Source organism: Pongo abelii, chromosome 20, assembly GCF_028885655.2.
Source record: "Pongo abelii isolate AG06213 chromosome 20, NHGRI_mPonAbe1-v2.0_pri, whole genome shotgun sequence".
Lineage (NCBI taxonomy): Eukaryota > Metazoa > Chordata > Mammalia > Primates > Hominidae > Pongo > Pongo abelii.
In genome coordinates this window covers 41992388-42008007 of record NC_072005.2, presented here as the reverse complement: position 1 = coordinate 42008007, position 15620 = coordinate 41992388, and the positions used below count along the sequence as shown (strand labels likewise).

The following is a 15620-nucleotide window of genomic DNA, read 5'->3' as shown; positions in this document are numbered from 1 at the left end:
AGCCTGGGCGACAGAGCAAGACTCCGTCAAAAAAAAAAAAGAAAAAGAAAACTGGTTTGACCCAGGTATATCCAAACTTAAAATGTGTAATCTCTGAGCAATTATACTTTTAGGAATTAATTGTGAAGAATTCATATACAGGTAAAATGATATATGCACAAGGATATTTATTACGGCATTGTTTGTAACAGTGAAAAACTAGAAAAAGCCTAAATGATGATTTGCCACAGATTGGTTAAATAAGTTATGGCCAGGCGCAGCGGCTCATACTTGTAATCTCAGCACTTTGGGAGGTGGAGTCGGGTGGATCACAAGGACAGGAGATCGAGACCATCCTGGCTAACACAGTGAAACCCCATCACTACTAAAGATATAAAAAATTAGCTGGGCGTGGTGGCACATGCCTGTAGTCCCAGCTCCTTGGGAGGCTAAGGCAGAAGAATCGCTTGAACCCAGGACACGGAGGTTGCAGTGAGCCAAGATTGCACCACTGCACTCCAGCCTGGGGGACAGAGTGAGACTCTGTCTCAAAAAGAAAAAAAAAAAATTAAGTTATATCCATTTAATGGACTACAATGTAGCTATTAAACCAGTTATGTAACACAGTATGTGCTAATTGGGACTTCATTCCAAGATATATTAAGTAAAAATAGCAATGTGTATAAGTAGTGTGTATAATATGAGTTAAAAAAATCTTTATATGTATGTATGTGTGTGTATATAAACATATATTCTCCAAGCCATATTGAGTTGCCCTAATCCATCCTGCTCCAGTTACAGCCTGGTATCTTTGAAGCTAGGGATGATAGAGACATTTGCCCATTCTCCTCAATGATACCCCACAAGCATTTCTGAAGCATGAACAGAAGGGAAATGATCATTCTGGGCCAGGAGCTGTGAGGAAAGTGGGGTCTTATCTATCTTCTTTTGCCTCTCCCAGCTCTACCCTTCTCCAAAAGAAGAGCCAAGAGAAGGTCCTTTTCTACAAATATCAGAGCCATGGCTCAGGTGAGATACTGTTTCCTTTTGCTCAGATAGGGTGATTTTTACCTCTAGTACCTGTAAACATTTGCTTTCCTCATGATGATGCTTTTTGATGTTAGAAAGAAAAACAACACCTTTCAAAAAGTTTGGTTGTGAGCAATGCCAGAATTTTGCTGTAAAGGAAAGGATCTCTAACAGGCCAATTCATAAAAAAAAAATTGATTACATGATCATTGTTAGAAAATTTACACTTTTTTTTTTTTTTGAGATGGAGTCTCGCTCTGTCTTCTAGGCTGGAGTACAGTGGCATGATCTTGGCTCACTGCAACCTCTGCCTCCCGGGTTCAAGTGATTCTCCTACTTCAGTCTCCTGAGTAGCTGGGATTACAGGTGCCCACAACCACACCCAGCTAATTTTTGTATTTTTAGTAGAGATGAGGTTTTGCCATGTTGCCCAGCCTGGCCTCGAATTCCTGACCTCAAGTGATCTACCTGCCTCAGCCTCCCAAAGAGCTGGAATTATAGGCATGAGCCACTGCACCCAGCAAAAAATTTATATTCTTAACTCACAGTTAAGTATTAGTCAGCCAACTGGTTGAATAACAAATTTCTCTGAAGAAGTTTTAATTTAGATTAATGTCCATCAGAAAATCCCGTATCAATTTCATCAAGAATACTTATTTCTTTCCATAAAGAGATTAAGAATTATGTAATGTAAAAATGGTCTGACCCAGATCAGGTTTGGAATAATTTTTTTTACACTGGTTTCCAGGGTCCCCTGTTAGGAAAAGGACATGCATTTCCTCCTAAACAACCCCAGTCTCCTCTCCAGTTCCCCACCCCCCCGCTTTTAAACAATGTTTACATACTTGTTTACAAGTCCTTCAGCATCTCCTATCTCAGACTTCTACCAAAAATCCTGATAGGGCAGAAATGTGTTCCCCACATTGAATTAATATGAATTTAATTTGCTTGGACAGTGATTTGATGGGATGAAAATAAGTAATTAGGGGCACCTTATAGGGAAAAGCCCTCATTAGCTCCGTAGACCTGGGTTTTCCAATAAGAAAATACATGCTGTGGTTTTGTTTGATTTCAGTCCTAGTACATGGCAAGGTCTCCTGGTTAACAACCCTTTTATGTTTGAAAGTATGACTAGTGGTTGGTACAAAGCTCTCACACCTCACTAAGCATCCATGAAAAATTGATGTCAGTGGCCAAATGTGGTGACTCACACCTGTAATTCCAGCATTTTGGGAGGTTGAGGCTAGTGGTTTGCTTGAACCCAGGTGACTAGCCTGGGCAACACGGCAAACCCCATCTCTACAGAAAAATACAAAAATTAGCCAGACATGTTGGTGCATGCCTGTAGTCCCAGCTACTCAGGAAGCTGAGGTGGGAGGATCACTTGAGCCCAGGAGGTCATGGCTGCAGTGAGATGTGATCATGCCACTGCACTTCGGCCTGGGTGACAGAGGAAGATCCTGTTTAAAAAACAAAAGCAATGATGTCAGTAATACCAACGGTGAAACTGGATCATCCTTCACCAGTTTTCTGTAGCTTAGTTATAAGGGGAATTTACAGCTGGGCAGTAGGTGGTTATAAATAAGATTGGGCCAATGTTGGCGAGGTCTTTAAAGATCACCTCTAGCCTGAATTTCTAAAGGCAAAAGGATAGATGTCATTTATAGCCTTATAATAGAATATTATTCAGTGAGAAACATACGAATAGCATTTGTTGTAACACGGAACATTTCTTATTATATAATAGTCTGGCATAGGAATGGATCAGAGTCTTAAATTATATGCAAATTTAATTTTCTAAGATACAAAATTTTTAAAACTAATTTTACACATGTCTACAAGGGAAGTAGTTCAATTCTGGTTTTGTCCCATTACCAGACCTACTCCAAGAGGCCACTGCCCTCAACTCTTGAAAATTGGTTAACTACCATTTTTTGATAAACCCACTTTAGTCATTATCTCTTGACTGATTGCAAAGTTAAAGGGAACATTGTATTCCCATACTGCGCTTTCGTTTTTCCTGACTGTTACCATATCACCATTTTTGGTTGAATCAATAGTATACACCTTATTATGGCTGCAAATATTATTCTCTGCCAAGCGAGCTCATGGCTTTGTTCTATACAATCCTTCATTTTCCTGGGGTTAATTGCTTCCCCCCCTAATTTGCCTAGTCATTTGTGTGTTTATATCCAGAATCTCCAGCATCACTGCCACGGGCCAATGAATAAGTTTTCCCTCTGGTCAGACACATCAGTTCCTTTTGATGTAGAGACTTGATTCCCCATTTCCTGTTTTCTTGTTCCCATCTGGTCTGGTTTATTCTCTCAGTCACAGCTTTCCTGAAACTTTACCTACTTCCTGAATCCTATGTTGTCTTCTTTTTTTGTTTACTCCCTCGTTTTTGTGGAGCACATCCTCTAGAAGTTTCCGAAGAAACTCTTCTTGAGTCCTTGGATGTCTACAAATGTCTTTTCTCAACACTCAAAACAGAATGATAGTTTGTTTATGAAAGTCTAGGTCAGAGTTTATTTTCTCCATCAGAATATTGAAGAATTGTTCTTATTGTTTCTTGCTTTTAGAGGTGTTCTTGAGAATTCCATTGCCCCTCTAATTTTTGATGCCTTTTATATGACCTGCTCTTCTCTCTGGAGGCTTTTAATGTCTTTATCCCTTATTCTGAAATTTGACTCTCAGCTATTTGGGAAAAGAGAGGGGGAAAGATCACATGTATCGTTGATTTATTATATGACAGGTATAGTGCGAGGCATTGCATATACAATTTCATTTAATTGGGAAAGGCCTCTTAGCTGAATTTTTGTACCTTCCCAACCTTGTTTGGATAATGAAGGTGTCCTAGCATACTCAGGCAGTTTCATTTGGAGGAAACAGAATGACCTGGAAACCCAGTGATTCAGTTGTGCTTATTTGTTTACAGTCCTCCACTGTTTCCCAGACATTGAAATGCTCACTATATTTTATTTCCTCTACCTTAATCCTTTTCTTCTCTCTTTCCTTCACAAAAATACTTTTTTAAAAATTAATCAAGTCATATACGTGGTTATTGTTCCAGGAGTCAGTGATGTTCAGTGATGTGTCCGTAGACTTCTCTCAGGAGGAGTGGGAATGCCTGAATGATGATCAGAGAGATTTATACAGAGATGTGATGTTGGAGAATTACAGCAACCTGATTTCAATGGGTAAGGACATCTGTCCATAGTAATTTAGATTCTGCCCTTGGAAGGCCTACTTCCTCCAATGTGAAATGCTCACCTGGCTTTCAAAAACCAGTCGAATTTTGACATTCTGTTCCACAGGAATGTTCTGAATATGGTAGAGTTAGAAAAAGGAAGCTGCATTGAGTTTTTGGGGATGTTTTACATCTTCCGTTATGTTTCATAAGTCCGTTGTACCTCTCTTTGACTCTTCTCATAATGCCATGTCTTTCTTTATAATGAAGGGACTGGATTTGAATTCTAGGATATTCTCATGATAAATCTGTTTTGTTACTTCTTTTGTAAGCAGGGCATTCTGTTTCTAAACCAAATGTGATCTCCTACTTGGAGCAAGGGAAGGAGCCCTGGTTGGTTGACAGAGAGCTAACAAGAGGCCAGTGGCCAGGTAAGTGAGGCACAGCAGGTAATGCGTGATTTGGCCAGTAGAGAGACTGCATCTTTTAGATGCTATCTGGGAAACTCTCCTCAAAGGCTTTTGGCCTGTTGTGCAAATGTAAGACCTTTTCTACATGAGCTTTCAAATGAAAGAACCTTTCCCCTTTACCTAAGACACTTTACCTGCTTTTCTCCTCTTATCCTTCTCTCTCAGTTCTAACCAGCTGGTGCCCTCCTCCACCCTTTCTAGTGATATTCCTTTCTATCCATATTTTGGATCCATTTCCTTCCTAGCTTCTCATCCTCCTTTGTATTTAGTCTAATAAAAGCATCACTGTCTCCAGAAATAGATTTTTTCCTACCCTGCCAAAGACTTATTTTCTTTTACTAAGTTTTTTGGGATAGGGATTTATGCCCTCATTGATTCATTCATATTTTTTACCAACATTTACTAATTTTCTAACATGTATAAGGCACTCAGCTAGGTGCTGCAGAGTTTAAAAAAGGAATAAGCAATTTCAGAACTTACTGCCTAGTAGAAGTACTAGAACATGTCTACAAATAACACCACCATAAGCGAAGTTAAAATAGGGAGCTTAGCAGAAAGTGAGGGCTAACGAGGTAGAAGAGGGGTTGATCCACATAGAAGTCATGGGGGAGATTTTGGTGTGAGCGTCATTGACTTTATATAGAGGGTTGGAAATAAAGGGCCTGTGTCTCCATGGAGAAGGTAAGAGCTGGCAAAGAGAGATTTGGTATGATGGAGGAGGAACAGAACAGCACATTCATTCATTTAGTTTATGTTTCTGGAGTGCCTATGGTATGCCCAGCACTATTCTCAACACTGAGGTTACAGTAATGAATAGAACATGTGTGATTGGGTGCGGTGGCTCACACCTGTCATCCCAGCACTTTGGGAGGCTGAAGCAGGAGGATTGCCTGAGGTCAAGAGTTCGAGACCAGCCTGGCCAACGTGATGAAACCCCATCTCTACTAAAAAATACAAAAATCAGCTGGGTGTGGTGGCATGCGCCTGTAATCCCAGCTACTCAGGAGGCTGAGGCAGGAGAATCACTTGAACCCAGGAGGTGGAGGTTGCAGTGAGCCAAGATTACGCCACTGCACTCCAGCCTGAGTGACAGAGAGAGACTCTATCTCAAAAAAAGAAAAAAAAGAACATGCGTCATCTCTGTTCCCAGAACCTACCCCACAGTGTAGGGAGAGATATGAAAATAGATGAATATATAACATACCAGGTAATAGTAAATACTAAAAAGAAATAAGAAGTAGAGGAAGGGGATAAAGGATGATATTTTATGTGAAGAGGCAAGAGAAATTTACCGTATCTTACCAAATGATATGGTAACGTTTGGGCAGAGACCTGAAGAAGCACCATAGTAAGTTATTGTATATGGGTACTGGGCGGAAGACCACTCCAGATGGAGGAACGCAGACCTTCAAGGGCCTGAGGCAGCTGTGCATTGGCTGTGTTTGAGGAGCAGCCCCAGAGGCCAGTGACTGAAGGAGTGAGAGCAGAGGGGTACATGGGTGGGAGATGAGATCAAAGAGGCAGGAGTGGGAAAGAGTGGGTCAGTTTATGTACTGTCTGCCATACAGGCCATGGGAAATCTTTTCATCTAAGACAAGAAGTCATCAGAAGGCTGTGCACCTAGAAATGGCTTGATGCAACTCATTATTTTTTTGTTTTTTTTTGAGACAGAGTCTCGCTCTGTCTCCCAAGCTGGAGTGCAGTGGCATGATCTCGGCTTACTGCAACCTCCGCTTCCCAGGTTCAAGCGATTCTCCTGCCTCAGCCTCTCGAGTAGCTGGGATTACAGGCACATACCACCACACCCGGCTAATTTTTTTGTATTTTTTTTTTAGTAAAGACGGGGTTTCACCGTGTTAGCCAGGATGATCTCAATCTCCTGACCTTGTGATCCACCTGCCTCGGCCTCCCAAAGTGCTGGGATTACAGGCGTGAGCCACCACGCTGGGCCATGTTTTTGTTTTTGTTTGAGATGGAGTCTTGCTCTGTCACCCAGGCTGGAGTGCAGTGGCATGATCTTGGCTCACTGCAAGCTCCGCCTCCTGGGTTCAAGCGATTCTCGTGCCTCATCCTCCTGAGTAACCGGGACTACAGGCACCTGCCACCATGGCCAGCTAATTTTTGTATTTTAGTAGAGACAGTGTTTCACCATGTTGGCCAGGCTGGTCTCGAAATCCTCACCTCAGGTGATCCTCCCACCTCGGCCTCCCAACGTGCTGGGATTACAGGTGTGAGCCACTGTGCCTGTCTTTGATGCAACATATATTTTAAAAAGATTTCCCTAGCTGCTTTGTAGGTGGCAAGATTGGAAGCAGAGTGGCTGTTTAGCAGATTTTTGTAGTAGTCTGGTTGAGATACAGTGATGGCTCAGAGACCATTGAAATGTTATCAGTGGCAGTGGAAGGAAGTGGTGGGTTTGAAATCTTTTCAAGGAAGAGTTAGCAGGATTCAGTCTTGGAGTATAAGCGGAAAAAAAAGGATTCATGCTTTTTAGGGAGAGGCTATGGAAGAATGGGCTTTGTAATTACTGAAATGGGGAAAGAGTAGATTTGGGTCTTGCAAAATCAAGGGTGGGTTTGCTTATGTTAAGCTTCAGGTGCTTACTGGACACAGCATAGATGCCATGCAGGCAGTTCAGTATAGAAGTCTGGAACTGGGAGGTCAGATCAGCATTGGAGGAAAATTTGGAGAGCCTTCAATATAGAGATATAGAGTCTTGTGACTGGATGAAATACCCTAGGGAATAAATATAGCAAAGACAGAAACCTGAAGCACCCTGATACCTAGAGGTTTACAGCAGGAGAAGATATGGCAAGGAAATGTAGGTTGAACAACAGCAGGATAGAAGGTGAACTCAGGAACTCAGGAAGAAAAGTACCAAAAAGATCTGGCCATGAAGATTAGATAGGTATGTAATAGTTTCTACATGCATTTTCTCATATAATTCTGTTTTTTCTTCTTTTAGTGCTGTTCAAGTACTTATACTTACATAGTTAAGCTGCTTTCTAATCAATGCTTGTTTGTAAAAGCACCATTCTTTATGCATATATGCATTCTTTATGTAAAAGCACAACCTTATGCATATAGATTTTTCTGTATTTGCTTAGGATAGATTCTCAGAGACAAGATATTTCTGAAGCTTTCAGACACTCACAGTGTTTGGTAGTATTCATTTCATTGTACTCTTTAAGAATGGTTAATTTTTATTTTAAATAAATGTTTTCGCTCATTTATTTTACAAGTCATAGAATGTTGCTTTTCATTGTGAAAATTTTCAAAAATACATACCACTCATCTACCCCTATTGTCACACAAATATTTTCTTTTTTTTCTTTGTTTTTGAGATGGAGTTTCACTCTTGTTACCCAGGCTGGAGTGCAATGGCATGATCTTGGCTCACTGCAACCTCCACCTCCCAAGTTCAAGCGATTCTCCTGCCTCAGCCTCCCGAGTAGGTGGGATTACAGGCACCCGCCACCATGCCTGGCAAATTTTTTTGTATTTTTCATAGAGATGGGGTTTCACCAGGTTGGCCAGGCTGGTCTTGAACTCTTGACTTCAGGTGATCCACATGCCTTGGCCTCCCAAATTCTGGGATTGCAGGCGTAAGCCACCGCGCCCCACCGCAAATAATTTCAAGTAAATCCAGGACTTCATGTCATTTCACCCTTGCATAATCTCATTATGTAATTTTAAAAAATATGGATATTTTCTCCCTTATATAACCTTAATGCAAAGTTATATAAATTTTACAGTGATTTCTTGGTATGCTGAACTGCTTTATTGTCATTATATTGAGTACTTGTGAGAGTGGACATTTTCACCATAGCATGATAATTAACTTGTTCATTTCTATATTTCATACTTTTAATCTATTACTGTGTTTTATTCTTTCAGTTTTTATGGACTTTGCAAAATAATAACATTTACCTGTCTATTGGTTTCCAGAGGGTGCTTTTACTTTTTTTTTTGAAACAGGGTCCCACTCTTGCCCAGGCTGGAGGGCAGTGGCACTATCACGGCTCACTGCAGTCTTGACCACCTTCTGGGCTCACATGATCCCCCCACCTCAGCCTCCTGGGTAGATGGGACTACAGGTGCATGCCACCACACCTGGTTAATTTTTTGTGTTTTTTGTAGAGACGGGGTTTTGCCATGTTGCCCAGGCTGGTCTGGAACTCCTGGGCTCAAGTGATCCCACCACTCAGGCTCCAAAAGTGCTGGGATTACAGGCATGAGCCACAGCTCCCAAACTAGCTACCTAATTTTTTAGTTTTTTTGAGACAGAGTCTAGCCCTGTCACCCAGGCTGGAGTGAAATGGCGTGATCTGGGTTCACTGCAACTTCTGCCTCCAAGATTCAAGCAATTCTCATGCCTTAGCCTCCCGAATTGCGAGAATTACAGGCATGCAGCACCACACCCAGCTAATTTTTATATTTTTAGTAGAGACAGGGGTTTGCCATGTTGGCCAGGCTGGTCTCTAACTCCTGGCCTCAAGTGATCCTCCCACCTCAACCTCCCAAAGTGTTGGGATTACAGGAGTAAGCCACTTCGCCCAGCCGAGCTACCTAATTTTAACTTTTCTTCAACACTTATATTTGTTTACAATTTCACCAGCAGTATATGAACGTTCCCTTGTTGCACGTGCTTCCTAATGTACGGTATTGTCAAACTTTAATTTTTTTTTTTTTTTTTTATTTTGAGACAGAGTTTCGCTCTTGTTGCCCAGGCTGGAGTGCAATGACACGATCTTGGCTCACCGCAACCTCTGCCTCCCGGGTTCAAGTGATTCTTCTGCCTCAGCCTCCGAAGTAGCTGGGATTACAGGCATGGGCCACCACGCCTGGCTAATTTTGTATTTTTAGTAGAGATGGGGTTTCTCCCTGTTGGTCAGGCTGCTCTCGAACTCCTGACCTCAGGTGATCCGCCTGCCTCGGCCTCTCAAAGTGCTGGGATTACAGGCGTGAGCCACCACACCCAGCCCAAACTTTGATTTTTATCAATTAGTAAGTGTATAATAATAATTCAGTGTGGTTTTAATTTGCATTTCCTCCTTTTTTCTTTTTTCTTTTTTTTTTTTTGAGATGGAGTCTCGCTCTGTCACCCAGGCTGGAGTGCAGTGGCACAATCTCAGCTCACTGCAACCTCTGCCTCCTAGGTGCAAGCAATTCTCCCACCTCAGCCTCCCAGGTAGCTGGAATTACAAGCACGTGCCACCAAGCCTGGCTAATTTTTATATTTTTTGTAGAGATGGGGTTTCACCACGTTGGCCAGGCTGGTCTTCAACTCCTGACCTCAAATGATCCACCCGCCTCCCAAAGTGCTGGGATTACAGTCTTGAGCCACCGTGCCTGGCCACATTTTTCTTTCCTGATGAGTTTTAGCACACATTTTCAAGTCATTGGTTTTTTGAAATTCTTTTTTTTTTTTTTTTTTTTTTGAGACAGAGCCTCACATTGTTGTCCAGGCTGGAGTGCAGCGGTGCAATCTTGGCTTACTTCAACCTCCACCTCTCAGGTTCAAGCGGTTCTTCTGCCTCAGCCTCCTGTGTAGCTGGGATTATAGGCGCCCACCACTATGCCCAGCTAATTTTTTATATTTTTAGTAGAGATGGGGTTTCACTGTTGGCCAGGATGGTCTCAAACTCCTGACCTCGTGATCCGCCTGTCCCAGCCTCCCAAAGTGCTGGGATTACAGTCATGAGCCACGACGCCCAGCTGAAATTCTGTAGTGAAATGCCTGCTCAAATCTTTTGCCTGTTTTTCTGTTGAATTGTCTGTATTTTTCTTTTTCTTTTTTTTTTTTTTTGACGGAGTCTTGCTCTGTCACCCAGGCTGGAGTGCAGTGGCGCCATCTCGGCTCACTGCAAGCTCCACCTCCCAGGTTCACACCATTCTCCTGCCTCAGCCTCCTGAGTAGCTGGGACTACAGGCGCCTGCCACCTCGCCCAGCTATTTTTTTTGTATTTTTAGTGGAGATGGAGTTTCACCGTGTTAGCCAGGATGGTCTCGATCTCCTGACCTTGTGATCCACCTGCCTCGGCCTCCCAAAGTTCTGGGATTATAGGCGTGAGCCACCGCGCCCAGCCGAATTGTCTGTATTTTTCTTAATAATGTGTAAGGGTTCTTTATATGTTCTGCTTATGGGACTTTGCATGTTCTACGAACTACAAGTATCTTTTTCTACTCTGAATTGAATTTAGCTCTCTTTATGGTTTTCTTTTCTGTGAGCATAAGTTCCTAATGATTACTGTAGTCAAATGTATCCATCTTTTCTTTGATGCTTCACACTTATAGGGACTTGATTAAGAAATTCTTCCTTAGCCTATATTTGAATCTTACATGAATGGAATCATCGCATATGTATAGTCAGCCCTTCGTATTCGTGGATTCTGCATCCACAGACTCAACCAACCATGGATGTAAAATACGTATAGTTGGCCCTCTGTATTAATAGGTTGAGACTCACAGTTGGTTGAAACCAACTTACTGCGCCATTTTATATAAGGGACTTGAGCATCCGCAGATTTTGGTGTCTGCCATGGTCCTGGAACCAAACCTCAACCCTCCTCACCCCTCCCACCCAGTACAGAGAGCCAGCTGTACATTGTTGTCTTTTTTAATATATCTTTGCCTGCCACAAGGCCATGAAGATATTCTTAACTGTTTTCTTTTTGATAGATGATTCTTGTTCCTTTCCATTAGAGAAAAATGTTTTCCTCTAATAGGCTAAATTTTTACTGTGATAAATTCAGATATGGTTACCTTTATTCCCCTTATGCTTTGCTTCTGGTAGTATTTTTCAATCTGAGGACTTACATCTTTTTTTTTTTTAGTGATAGGAAATTCTTAGTAGTCATCTCTTCAAATATTGCCTTGTTACCTTTTCCTTTTTTCCTTCTATTAAACTGACATAAAACGTCTGTGTTTCTTACTCTTCATCTGTTTTTCCATTTATACTGCCTTTATATATATTTAATATATTATATATATTTATTTGGCCTTGATTTATATTGATTTGCTAATATATTCTGTAACAATGACCTTTATGCTTTTTAATCTATCCATTAAATTTTTCCCTTAAAATAGTTATTTATAAGCTGGGCATGGTGGCTAACGCCTGTAATCCCAGCACTTTGGGAGGCCAAGGTGGGCGAATCACTAGGTCAGGAGATTGAGACCATCCTGGCTAACATGATGAAACCCCGTCTCTACTAAAAATACAAAAAGAATTGGCCGGGCATGGTGGTGGGCGCCTGTAGTCCCAGCTACTCGAGAGGCTGAGGCAGGAGAATGGCATGAACCTGGGAGGCGGAGCTTACAGTGAGTCGAGATCATGCCACTGCACTCCTGGGCTACAGAGCAAGACTCCGTCTCAAAAAAAAAAAAAAGTATTTATAAACATAGTAGAATATATAGAATGTATATATGTAAACATATAATTATGACAATAATATTTACATCTGCAGACTTACATGTGCAAGAGATTTGTTAGGAAATACGCTTAGGAGTACCATTGCGGGATCTTGGAGTACATACTTATTCAGCTTTGCAAGGTGATGCCAAACTGTTTTCCAAGTGTTGTATTAGTTTACGTTGGAAGTACTTTTGTTCCACCATCTTTCCTTATGATATTATAAGATTTTTTCAATTTTTAATAATCTGATTGATGAGTATGAAATCTTATTTTATCATTTTAAATTAAATTTCCCTGGTCATTATTGAAGATGATTACCTTTCCATATGTTTATTGGTCATTAGTGTCTCTTCTGTGTAATGTCATTTTGATCCATTTTGTATTAGGCTAATTTGTCTTTTTCCTAAGATTTGTAGGAATTCCTTGTATAAATTCTAGATATTCATTTTTGATCAATCGCATGTTTTATAGATATGTTTTCCAGTTTATGTCTTTTTTATTCACTTTTGTTATGATATCTTTTGATGAACAGTAATTCTTTGTGTTAATATTGTCAAATTGTATGTTTAGTGGTTAAATTATATATTGCTTATAAACATTTTTATCTTTTTCCTGTATGCTTTATACTTTTTGGATCTTCAGAAACCCCTTCCTAGCCCAATTTTCTACTTTAATTCCAAATTTTTTTTTTTTTTAAGACAGAAAAAGTCACCCAGGCTAGAGTGCACTGGAACAATCACGGCTCACTGCAGCTTCTACCTCCTAGGCTCAGGTGATCTTCCCACCTCAGCCTCCCGGGGCTGCAGGCACGTGCCATCGCTCTCGGCTAACTTTTCATATTTTTTGTAGAGACAGGGTTTTGCCGTGTTGCCCATGCTGATCTCGAACTCCCAATAATTTTTATGTTTTCTCTTTCTTATTAAAGATCTATTAATGCAACTTTAATTGATTTTTATGAATAGTATGAGATGGAGATCAGTTATTTTTCCTATATAGAAAACAAATTGGCTGGGTGTGGTAGCTCATGCCTATAATCCCAGCACTTTGGGAGGTTAAGGCAGGAGGGTTGCTTGAGCCCAGGAATTCAAAACCAGCCTGGGCAACAGAGGGAAACACCGTCTCTTAAAACAAAAAAATTATGTTTCCCTCTCAAATGAAAACTCTGTCTATTCTTCATTGATCAACAATGCTCCTCTGTCATATATTCAGATTTCATATATGCATTGGGTCTTTCTTGTTACATTGAGCCTTTTTATCCCTGCCTTAATTACTCTTGTTTATATAACACGTCTTGATTTCTGATAGGACACATCTCTCCACCTTTTCTTTAGGCATATTTTGGTTATACTTATCGCTTTGATCTTTCATATAGTATTAAAAATTACTTTATGTTTTATTCAAAATGTTGAGTTTTTAATATGTATAATTACATTGAATTTGGCCGGGTGTGGTGGCTCACGCCTGTAATCCCAACACTTTGGGAGGCCGAGGTGGGCAGATCACTTGAGGCCAGGAGTTCGAGACCAGCCTGGACAATGTGGTGAAACCCAGGATCTACTAAAAATACAAAAACTAGCCAGGTGTGATAGCACACAGCTGTAATCCCAGCTACTCGGGAGGCTGAGGCACAAGAATTGCTTGAACCCAGGAGGTGGAGGTTGCAGTGAACCGAGATCGTGCCACTGCACTCCAGCCTGGGTGATGGAGTGAGACTCTGTCTCAAAAAAAAAAAAACCCAACAAAAGTAAACACAAAAATTAGCCAGGTGTGGTGGCGCACACCTGTTGTCCCAGCTACTCGGGAGTCCGAGGCATGAGCATCACTTGAACCCAGGAGGCAGAGGTTGCAGTGAGTCAAGATGGTACTACTGCACTATAGCCTGGGCAACAGAGTGAGACTCTGTCTCAAAAAAAAAAAAAAAAAAAGAAATTACATTGAATTTGTAGATCACTTTAGTAGTAACTGATATCTTTATTATGTTAAATCATGTTTGCCATGATCGCAGTACTTTTCTCCATTTATTTAGGCCTTCTTGATGGTATTTCAGTGTATTTTTATAAACTTATCTCAAAAAAGGGCTTATAGTTCATTTGATATTTTATTTCTAGTTATTTTCTATATATTTTTGGGGGTCTACAAATGCAGTTGACTTGTTTATTGCGTAGGATATAGACAGAGATAATTCCAGCTGGAGTGTAGTGGTGAACCCACAGCTCACTGCAGTCTGGACCTCCTGGGCTCAAGCAGTCCTCCTACCTCAGCCCCCGAGTAGCTGAAACCACAGACATGTGCCACCAGGCCCAGCTAATTTTTAAAATTTTCGTAGAAACCAGATCTCCCTGTGTTGTCTAGGCTGATTTTGAACCCCTGGGCTCAAGCAGTCCTTCCATCTTGGCCTCCCAAAGTGCTGAGATTACTGCATCTGGCCCAAGATAAGCCTTCTGGTTTTGGTGGAAGGCACAGGAAATGGGATTCTTTTTTTTTTTTATTTTGAGACAGAGTCTCGCTCTGTCACCCAGGCTGGAGTGCAGTGGCACAGTCTCGGCTCACTGCAACCTTCGCCTCCTGGGTTCAAGTGATGCTCCTACCTCAGCCTCCCAAGTAGCTTGGATTACAGGCACCCCCACCACGCCCGGCTAATTTTTTGTATTTTTAGTAGAGGCGGGGTTTCACTGCGTTAGCCAGGATGGGAGGAAATGGGATTCTTAACACCAAGAGAGACTGGGGCAATCTCTTGCTTGTGTGTATATGTACATACATATGTACATATATACATATATGTATATATACACAAATATATGTCTATATTTTCCCCCCTGTTTTTGCATGTCCCAGCCTCCAGGCAATCTCACAGCAGCAGCAGCAATAGTGGAAGCAGTGGGGGCCTGCAGGTATCTAAAACTACAAGGGATAGGAACCTTCTTTTCCTATTAGAGTTGCTGTGGAGTGAACCCCCATTACTTTTTTTCTCTGTTTCCTCCTGCCATACCCAGGCATAGTTGCAGAAAGTACATAGCAGAGGGAGGTAACTAAAGCCCCAGCGTTATGACTAGAGAACTGAATAGGGGAGCTCCAGGGAACTAGAAAGTATCAAGAAGATCCCAGAAAGGAACAAGTTCAAAAAAGCAACCCATGTTCAACTTTAAAAAACCCAAAGTTGGCCCCGGCATGGTGGCTCATGTCTGTAATCCCAGCACTTTGGGAGGCCGAGGTGGGTGGATCACCTCAAGTCGGGAGTTCAAGACCAGCCTGACCAACATGGAGAAACCCCATCTCTACTAAAAATACAAAATTAGCCGGGCGTGGTGACACATGCCTCTAATCCCAGCTACTCGGGAGGCTGAGGCAGGAGAATTGCTTGAACCCAGGAGGCAAAGGTTGGGGTGAGCCAAGATCGTGCCATTGCACTCCAACCTGGGCAACAAGAGCAAAACTCCATCTCCAAAAAAAAAAAAAAAAAACCCAAAGTTCAAAAAAACTCAGTTTTTATGAACTCTTAGGCTCATTTTTGCCCGAATATATGTGGATCTGTCCC

The 15620-nt window shown here is 41.5% G+C and overlaps 1 protein-coding gene across 8 annotated transcripts in view; it reads left to right on the top strand.

Moving 5' to 3' along the window:
• The window catches only part of ZNF566 (zinc finger protein 566), a 42198-nt gene that overhangs the window by 11960 nt on the left and 14618 nt on the right, over positions 1 to 15620 (top strand). For 4 of the 8 annotated variants that reach the window (NM_001131723.2, XM_009232495.4, XM_063719110.1 and 1 more), the window contains 3 exon segments: positions 941 to 1008; positions 4082 to 4208; positions 4531 to 4629. In NM_001131723.2, the coding sequence (NP_001125195.1) occupies positions 1000 to 1008; positions 4082 to 4208; positions 4531 to 4629 (235 nt within the window). In that variant the 5' untranslated portion in view covers positions 941 to 999. 8 annotated transcript variants of the gene reach the window in all.